A 9,898-nucleotide genomic window follows, 5' to 3' on the forward strand; every position below is an offset into this window, starting at 1 on the left:
TGGCTCGGGCATCTATTCAGGATGCCTCCTCCACCGGGAGGAGACCACGGGGATGGACTGAGGACATGCTGGAGAGACGATGTCTCTCGGCTGGCCTGGGAACGCATCGGGATCCCCCTCGGAAGAGCTGGAAGAAGTGGCCGGGGAGAGGGAAGTCTGGGCTTCCCTGCTTGGGCTGCTGCCCCCTCGACCCCCCCGGATAAAGTGGTTGAAGATGGATGGATGTTACGTTGAGGGTGTCCCTCTTCAGTTTTGAGTGCAGCTCCTTAAGTTTCTGCCAGCATGTTAATTCATGACTTTTTTTTGGCAGCATATCTGTTTAAATCCTTTAACAGCAGTTTCCTGCAGCAGCATTTTTTTAACTCCATTGTAGAATACCTGCCCAGGTTATAACCGAAGGGTAACGACGCACTGGATTACATTCGGCTGAAAGAGATTGAATGGTAGTGACGGTCGTTTCGTTGGTGATACTTTTTACTTCTTTTGTGTTCAAATCCCTCGAAGCGAAACGGAAATGTTGCAATTGATTTAGAACACAAGACCCGTCAACCAGAGCATATGAGGCGTAAACCATCGCAGCACACCGAAGCGTACCCGCTGTACTGGGATCCATTTCAAATCGCCCGATTCTGGCCAGGGACTGATTCTGAAATTTGTCCGCCTACTGTTAATCATTAACGATCATCATATTCATTTGGACTCACTGACCCATATTTAATAAAGACCATTAACAGGATGCTCAGCAGCCACAGACAGGAAAACAAACGGCAGTTGTCACAGAGTAAAGTAGGCATCAGGGTACATTAATAATTAAACAAAAACTAAACTTGTTTATGCTTTGCCTCAAAAAATCCTTTATTAGGTCAAATGCACGAGGCCACGTGACTCTAAAACAAGCCCGTGAGCGATGACATGTCGCTTTGCCAGTTGTTTATTTATAGATCCAAGGTAATCAAGAATTTGTTTTACAGCCTGAAAAACAACAGCCAAAGGGAAGGGAGTGTTTTCTCATCAGTTCATGTCGCTGCTTGTCAGGACTAGTCCTTAAGGCCGTGTTCTCACAAGTACATATACTGTGATACGAGTCTAGGAGAAAAGGGGCTCGCCAGAGGCGGGTCCAAGTCCAGTTCAGTATCCCTCATTGTCCCAGGTGACCTCATAGCCTGGATATTGAGCCTTTAGTTTCTCGGTAGCTGTGACGTGGTTTGCTCTCCCAAATCCCTGGAAATAAAAGCACATTACTGTCTACTTAGTGGGAGAATATAAAAAAAAAAAATCAATACCGGTACTCTTTAGTTATCTCACTATGAAGTATCCATAAACGTGGATCTGCTTGGCCTGGGGGTCGTGTTTGATCCTCCCTCCTCCGACACACTCACAGTCCAGGAGGCCTCCCTTCTCCAGCTCCTCAGAAACCTTGTCATAGATATCGGCTGTAAAAAAAATAAATATAAAAAAATGTGACATCGGACTATCATTATTCTATGTGTAAATATAATCTATAAATAAAAAAACACAGCAAGATAATTTGGATTAAGATAACACAAACAAAAAAATGTCTTTGATTTTAGAAATTAGAGCTAAAGAAAACGTAAACGCAGCTTTGATACAGTAAACGTGTTGAACTGGCATCTAACAATAAAACTGTGTCAACGCTTTTGGTGCAAACAGCTGCTTGTGCACGTGCGCTGCCTCCACCTGCTGTTTCTGTTGAAGCTCATGGCGTGTCAGGCCATGTGCTGGGAATGAATGAACTCATGGAAGAACGAAAACACGTTCATAGACCAGCATACGGATTTTTGTGGAGGTCACTGAGAGGTGATCATCTTATTAGCGGATGATATGGCCCAATTCAGCCTTTTATCATTATCAGTGCAAGCAGGAAGTGACTGGCTAGAAGCTGTGAATTAAGTATTGGTTTTCTTTACATCGATTTTTAAATCTATAATTGATCTCATTTGATTACGGCTTGATTCTAGTATTAGTACAACTAACCATCATGCTAAGGCCCAATCAATGCCCTGCATTCGAGCATGTGACGGCAGCTGCTGCCGTTAAATCCTACCAACAGTGTTGGCAGCGATGTGCTAACGCTAAACTAACCCAAGTACCACAGCTGATGGGGATTGGATGACAAAAATCATTTTGTGCATGTTTCAGAAATACATTAAACTGACTTTTTAACTCTGAATGTGTGTCAAAGGTGACTTTATATTAATTAGGCTAATATATTCTATCTACATGCATGGATCCATTTGTTCTCTTCGTATTCCACTCTGTGTGATTTGGAGGCTCCATCAGACCTTAAACTCAGACATGGGCAAACCACGGCCGTTATGCTTTTCAATACGGCCCGCCGAACTTGTCCAATTACCAAAAAATTCAAGATCATAACTTTCATTTTGTCCCCGCAATACCCGTGTTTCACCAGCAGATGGCGTACTGACCACCGGTGGCGTGTAGCGTGTTACTCTGCTTTCGTTTCTTTTTCCCCATTGCTATCTGAACCCCACTGGAGAAATGAGCGGACCAAAGAAAAGGAAAGTAGACGGTGAGGGCCGAGTGATTAATAAAGAGTGGACAACAAGATTTGTTTTCACCGAAATCCAATCTACGGCTGTATGTCTGATATGCCAAGAAGCCGTTGCGGTTTTTAAAGAATATAATATCAGCCGGCACTTTGCCACGAAGGATGCAAACTACGCTAGCAAGCAATCAACGCAAGAACGGGAGGCTCCTGCCGAGGTCTGCCGTCGCTTCTCTGATTTAGAAAGAATTGACGCATCACTCCCGTCCCCTTATTTACATTTACATTTTACATTTCTCCTCACACTGTTGTGCTATTTTAATCTATTTACATTTCTCCTCACACTGTTGTGCTATTTTAATCTATTTACATTTCTCCTCACACTGTTGTGCTATTTTAATCTATTTACGTGCGTCTTTTAATGAAGTGCGCATTTATGCACAGCAGTGGAACAACAATGAGTGCAGCAGGAATGATTGAGATTTAGTATTTCGTGTTTTGATATGTTTTGAATGTTGAAAGTGATCATCTTTTTTCAATAAATGTTGATTTATTTAACTTTACGCCTTCAAGTGAAATTTATTAAAAACAGATGCAATCACCAGGTTTGACAGATCACAGTGTCATTGCTATTTTAATCTATTTACATTTCTCCTCACACTGTTGTGCCAAAATATTTGTAAATGCTGCATCTTGCATATTCATTGAGACAAACGTACTACCTGGATAAAGGCTATTTTGCACATTTGAAAGACGCAGTCCTTGGTACACACTGTTAGTAAATCGGGTTGTACATCTATCTGTGTGTTTACTGTGCTATGAGGTTTGCACACTACACACAACGCTTTAGTATATCTGGGCCAAACACTCATCCAAATGCTTCTGGCCCGGCCCCTCTGTCAAAATTTCAAACCCAATGTGGCCCGCACGTCAAAAAGTTTGCCCACCCCTGCCTTAAGCTCCTTAAAAAGACCTTAAAATTTAGAATAATCTACCCTAATCGTCGCTAGAGCGCCCTCATGCGGCCACGGAAGGCACGGCACCCAAGACTGAGCCTGCTGCTGCTATGAGCCTGCTGCTCTGAATGTGCCGGAAAGAACTGTTGTGCACCCGATGTATAGAAAAGACTTGAAGATTAGTGGTCAAATTGGTGAACACGATCAAAAGGATAAGCTGGGATATGCAAGTTTGGACAGGCAAATTACAAAAGCAATGAAGAAAGGATATGAAGAGGGTGAAATTGTTGATGCAGTTATTCAGGCCATTATCCCTGGCACAAAGCTAAGAAGCTACTTGGAAAGTGGGGACGATCTGTCAATGCAAGCACTAAAACAAATACTTCGGACTCACTTTGTTGAAAAAGATGTGACTGAGTTGTACCACTTACTCACCCGTGTTGCACAAGAGCCCAGAGAAACTCCAGTCCAGTTTTTGGTTCGAGCGATGGACTTGAGGCAGCAAACACATTTTGCATCCGAACGAGCAGACACTGGATTAAAATACAGCCCAGAACTTATTCAAAATCAGTTTTTACAAACGATTCTTACCGGACTCCAGGACGACACCATCCACATGGACTTAAAACCACACTTACAGAATCCAAGGGTTGCAGACAAAGTCCTGCTGGAGAAAATGACAGCTGCCTACAACATGGAAACTGAGAGAAAGAGTAAGCTGGCAATAACATCCAGAGTTAAGGTGTCGGCGGCGAGTCATGAGTCCAGTACAATTTCTTCAGAGAGCTGTAGTTATGACAGTAGCCCTACGAGTACCAAGAGTCAAGAAAAGCCCCAAAAACGTGACACATTATTGGAAAAAGTGGATCAAGGAAATAAAGCTATATGTGAGGCCATACAGAACCTCACTGCACGCCTGTCGAGCCTGCAGCAGCCAGCATCGCCTCCCAGGGGACAAAGTGGCGGTAACTTCCACAGATCACAGAGAACACGCCCCAGCAGACGGTGCTTCCAGTGTCAGCAGACGAATCCACGGGGGAAATGCGACCACTGTTACAAATGTGGGAGCGCAGACCACTGGGCTATCGGTTGCCGCAGAGTACCCAGGAACATGCCAGCCTCCACCAACAGGATTGAGAGTGGCAATCCTGGAAAGGAAATAGATCTATTCTGCACGACAGCACCCCTCACTAGTAAACAACACCAAACAGCTCAGCTGGTGGGGAGGAGGTGTCTGGTCCGAGCCATCATGAATGACGTGGACACCAAAGTGCTGTCGGACACTGGCTCACAAGTATCCATTACTGGAGCGGAGAGGAAGCGGAGGTACTTACCTGATGCTGCGGTGAGGCCTGTGGAGGAGTTACTGGAGGAGGGAGGACTGGACCTGCAGCAAATGGCACACAGATCCCTTATCAAGTGGAGGGAATTTCCATCTTAGATGGGATTCCACAACGTGTTTACATGCCGACAGAACAACAGGGACGCACCACGTTTAGTTTGTTATTGTAATGACTGATTTCAATTGAACGCATCACAACAGTGACATCACACAACACAGATAAACATGGGCTTAGATTGGCTGAGACAAAGTCCCGCCTTCAGGGGACAGAATGACGTGAGGACGAAGCAGGAAGCGTCTTCATTCCAATGAAGCGCGGGCACGAGAGCTGTGTTGGAATCTCAGCGCTGATGTCTGAACTAACTTGTACTGATCTGTTAATTATATAAATGTCTTCATCTTAACCCACATTCTCCTCATTGAATACGCACCCGCTACGGAGAACAAGAACCGGAAGAGGGTTTGGTAAAACCCTACACAAGGCTGGATCGAAGTGGCATTCACTCTGTCTCAGAATACAGTTGCTGATAAGCCTGTGATTGTCCCAATACTTGTCGCCTCTACAGAACTGGAACGTCCGATTATTGGATTTAATGTAATCGAGGAGCTGGCGTCGACGAACGAGGATCCTGAAAGATTTTTCCCTGCGGGTCACATGATACAGAGATTCTGTTCAGCACTGGAGGTGGGACAGAAGACGGCGAGGGCGGTGTTAACAGTTTTGAGGAGACCGGCATCTGAAAATACCCCCTACATTGCCCGAGTGGGAAGAAAGCCAGTCGCGGTCCCAAAGAATAAAGCCATCCAAGTGCAATGTAACTATCTACAACAAGGGGTGCTGAATGGGCCTCACATCCTGCTGGAGCCTAATCCAGAGACACCATGGCCCACAGGACTCAAAGTGAGAGAGCAGCTGATACAATGCCCTCAAGCCAATTTAGGGATTGAAGTAACTGTTGAAAATACTACGAACTGTGACATCACACTATGGGGCCGGACAACGCTGGGCTGGGTACATAGTATTGATGCGGTCTATCCATTAGAGCGCAAGTCTACAGAGGTTCAGTCATTGGGCAGCAGGTCCACATCATTAGTAGAACAGCCAAGTCGAGTAGGACAGGAGGAGGCCTGGGACCCGCCCATGGACCTGAGTCACCTCTCCATAGAACAGCAGCACAGAGTTCGGCAGGTGCTGAGGGAGGAGTGTGATGTCTTTGCCAGGGATGAGTGGGATGCTGGCCGCGTTACTGCCTTACAAATGGACATTAACTTAAAAGACTCTGTCCCGGTTCAAAGAACATATCATGCAATACCCCGACATCTGTGTCAGGAAGTTAAGGCTCACATTCAGGACTTGTTAAACAGAGGCTGGATTCAAAAGTCATATTCTTCCTACTCGTCACCTGTAGTGTGTGTCAGGAAAAAGGATGGCACTCTCCGGTTATTCATTGACTACAGGTTGTTGAATGAGAAAACTCAGCCAGACCATCATCCTATCCCCAGAATCCAAGAAATCCTGGAGAATTTGGGAGGAAATTCCTGGTTTACGGTCTTGGACCAGGGTAAAGTGTACCACCAAGGGTCCATGGGCGAGAAGAGCAGACCGTATACAGCTTTTATAACACCGTGGGGACTCTATGAGTGGATCAGAATCCCATTTGGACTCTCAAATGCCCCAGCTGCCTTTCAACGCCACATGGTGGGGTGTCTGGGAGATCTCAGGGATGATATTCTTGTTTTTAGCCGTACATTTGACCAACATGTGCAGGATGTCCAACAGGTTCTGCAGGGACAGAGAGCCTGTGGGATAAAGCTGAGAGCCCAAATATGTGAGTTTTTTAAGGCACAGGTTGTCTACGTGGGACGTGTTATCTCTGCAGACGGGTACCGGATGAACCCGAAGGAGGTGGAGGCGGTAGAGGCGCTCGCACACCAGAGCCCAGCAACAGTGAGAGAGGTGAGGAAACTGCTCGGCTTACATCCAGGACTTCTCCAGGATGGCAAAGCCACTGTATGACCTCTTACTACCTCTTACTATTACTACTATTTTAATGTATTCTTACCTGGGACCTTCTTTTGGAATAAATGTGTGAAAAAGACGGGGCCCTGCGTTTGCTTCAAGAGGGCAGCACTTGCTTTTTGGTTTTTCTCTCGGCTGTGTATTATTACGTTGGGCTCCAGCCGCCCCTCGTCCTGTGTGCAGCTCCAGGCGTAAATGATCAATTCAACCATCGCACCGTCTCTGTTCTCTGCTTTCTGGGCTCCGCTCACGTTAGTCCGTAACGTTCAGAGGCTTATTATACTAGTTTCATTACCTGCTTGCCGCTTATACTGACATTTAGTTGAATCCGCGTTTAAAATATATTATATGGCTCTCACTGAAATAAATGTCCAAATATTTTGCTTTCATGGCTCTCTTAGTCAAAAAGGTTCCCGACCCCTGGTCTACATGCACAATGACAGTGAAAACCAATAACATAAAAATATTGGGGGGTGCCTTTTCTAACTGAAATAGTCATGGGTGCCACACCCTCCCCCGCTTCATAAAATAAAAACATGCTTTATCATGTTTTTCCCAAATATCAAACAATACCACAGTGTCTGTAGGACTGACCATATTACTACTCAACATCAATAAACAAGTTCACCGACAGTGACCATTACCTTTCATCCTTTGTAACCAGACATAAACAGCCAACTTCATCATTCTGTCTGTTACCTTTTTACCACATTGTTTACACCCAGACCCCGGTAACCGTTAACTCAGTCCCTGTGAACATCACTTCCATGTCCTCTGGATAGAGAGCACTACCAATCACAGTCTTAAAGTGTGTGCATCACCCTCTGAATCTTGAATATTCTGCTTGCACGGTGTCAGATTCCCATGGTCTCCACAGTCGCTGTGACCCTGTGGGCGAGACACTCACCCTGACGCAGTCTATACCGACTGGTCTTGTGGTTGGTTGTCCGAGCCGGTTATAGGATAGGACCCGGGGCCTTCGCCGCTCCCTCTGTGGGTAGATATGGGACGACGAAGATGGCGAACGTCCGTCCCCTTGCTGGGATGCATCACCATCCGAATGATGGTCACTGAGCTGCTCCTGATCTGCTTCTCCCCCTGTTGCTGGCGGGCCATCTTCTTCTGCTGCAGCGTCCTGGTTGTAGGTGTGCTGAGCGCCTGATGCCTCTGCCTGGTACTGCTCCCGCTGCTGCTCCGACTCACGGCTGTGCACCTGAGCTCTGCGCTCCTCACGAATCTGCAGGCGAGGAGATCTCCAGACAAGCGCACCTTCTTCATCACTGTCTGAGTCTGTGTAGCATCTGTTTTTGTCTGCTCATTTTGTTTCGCGGTTTCTTCTTGTGTTGGGTCGGCTGTTTGTCGGTAAGTTTTTCAACAGGTAAGCTGTCACATGGGAGGAGCAGGTTTCTGTGTACTGTTCGGCTTTTACCTCCTTGCCCTGGTTTTATTTCATAAACAGGCAGGTCAGGACTTTTCTGGGCAACTATCTCGTACACAGCATCCTCCCAGTATGAGCGGATTTTTCCGGGCCCTCCTCTCTCTCTGACGTTGCGAAGGAGTACTCTGTTTCCTGGATACAGCTGGACACCATATGCCTTTCGATCATAGTAGTGTTTGCCCCTTAGAGCTTCCTTCCGTGCCGCTTTTGACGCAATCTGATAGGCTTCGCTCATCTGCGTCCGCCACTTTTGCACATACTCTTCGTAGCTGCCTTGTTGTTCTCGGTTGGGCAGGTTGAACAGGATGTCTATTGGGAGTCTCGGAGTGCGGCCAAAAAGCAGGTAGTAAGGAGAGAACCCAGTAGCTTCACTCTTAGTGCAGTTATAAGCATGTACAACCTTTGCCAGTGACTCTTTCCAGTCTGCTTTTTCACTGTCTGTGAGGGTTCTCAACATGGAGAGCAGGGTCCTGTTAAAACGCTCCACCTGCCCGTTCCCCTGCGGATGGTACGGCGTTGTGTGGGAGCCACGGAGACCACTGACTGTCTGAAGTTGAGCGAACAATTGGTTTTCAAATTCTCGGCCCATGTCGTGGTGGATTCTCACTGGAAAACCATACTTTAACGCAAAGTGATTAAAGATTTTGTCCACCACAGTCTTTGCTGACTTGTTTTTCGTCGCATACGTTTCTGCAAAGCGGGTAAAATGATCCATTACCACCAGGATATATTCATACCCATGTTTGCACGTCTCCAAATGCAAAAAGTCAATTGACACAAGTTCAAATGGGTAGGTTGTGGTAATCGACGTCAATCGACATGGAGTAATAAAAGCTGTCAGGGGACGACTTTCTGAATCCAAAAAGCCTTGGTGATAGGCTTTGCCCTGATCGAGCACGGAGAACCAGGAGCTGCCATGCAGAGAGTCCAACATGTCCTGAATTCTTGGGATGGGGTGCCTGTCTGGTACGGACTTCCGGTTCAGTTCTCTGTAATCACAGCACAGTCTCAATTCGCCTGATTTTTTTCTGACACAGACGATTGGGGATGAGTAGGATGATCTTGACTCAGAAATCCACCCCCTGTCTAACAGATCTTGAAGATAGTCCTTAACCTCTTGGTGCAGGGGCTTTGGGACCGAAATATATGTTTTTTTCACAGGGGCAGTATCATTGAGTGTGATGCGCAGGTTTAAAGAGGGGATACATCCTACATCTTTGTCATCATATGCAAAAGCATGACATTCTTCTCGTAATAGCTGCTTCGCCACTACTTGCTGGTCGGGACTGAGATGATCAAGTTTAACCGGGGGATCCCACTGAGATGGCTTAGTCTGAGACTGGGTGTTGGTGGTAACTTCGTTTACCTGGACCTCAATACCACTGCCACCATCAAGCTTCTCAGATATGTTTACAGGGCTTTGAACCGGAACTGGATACACCGCTTGTACTTCCTCTAGGTGGCCCAGGATGGTGCGGGGAGACAAGATAAGGTCTGGCTTATGTGTATTGGCAATGGAGATGGGTATATGTACTGACCTTCCCCGTGTGACAGTAACCAATCCTTCTTGTACCACCAGGCCCTCAGGTAGCGGTGACAGTTCATCTGGAACAAA

General features: G+C 46.4%; 1 protein-coding gene across 1 annotated transcript; it reads right to left on the reverse strand.

Moving 5' to 3' along the window:
* Positions 1–744: 744 nt before the first annotated feature.
* LOC137914635 (14 kDa phosphohistidine phosphatase-like) lies at positions 745–4,143 on the reverse strand. The gene is made up of 3 exons (XM_068758151.1): positions 3,919–4,143; positions 1,306–1,433; positions 745–1,221 (listed from the first exon to the last, which is right to left on the reverse strand). Exons 1-3 carry the CDS (start codon positions 3,992–3,994, stop codon positions 1,129–1,131), a joined length of 297 nt encoding a protein of 98 aa, XP_068614252.1. The 5' UTR covers positions 3,995–4,143; the 3' UTR covers positions 745–1,128.
* Positions 4,144–9,898: the final 5,755 nt, after the last annotated feature.

Source organism: Brachionichthys hirsutus, unplaced genomic scaffold (genome assembly GCF_040956055.1).
Source record: "Brachionichthys hirsutus isolate HB-005 unplaced genomic scaffold, CSIRO-AGI_Bhir_v1 contig_447, whole genome shotgun sequence".
In the NCBI taxonomy this organism is placed as follows: Eukaryota; Metazoa; Chordata; class Actinopteri; order Lophiiformes; family Brachionichthyidae; genus Brachionichthys; species Brachionichthys hirsutus.

Bases quoted from the DNA above. Each gene is read 5' to 3' on its own strand.
- LOC137914635 (XM_068758151.1), bottom strand. From the start codon at position 3,994: ATGTGTTTGCTGCCTCAAGTCCATCGCTCGAACCAAAAACTGGACTGG. The intron at 1,434-3,918 runs GTGAGTAAGTGG...TTTTTTTTACAG, and splicing joins TGGGCTCTTGTGCAACACGG to CCGATATCTATGACAAGGTT. The intron at 1,222-1,305 runs GTGAGATAACTA...TTTTATTTCCAG, and splicing joins ACGTTTATGGATACTTCATA to GGATTTGGGAGAGCAAACCA.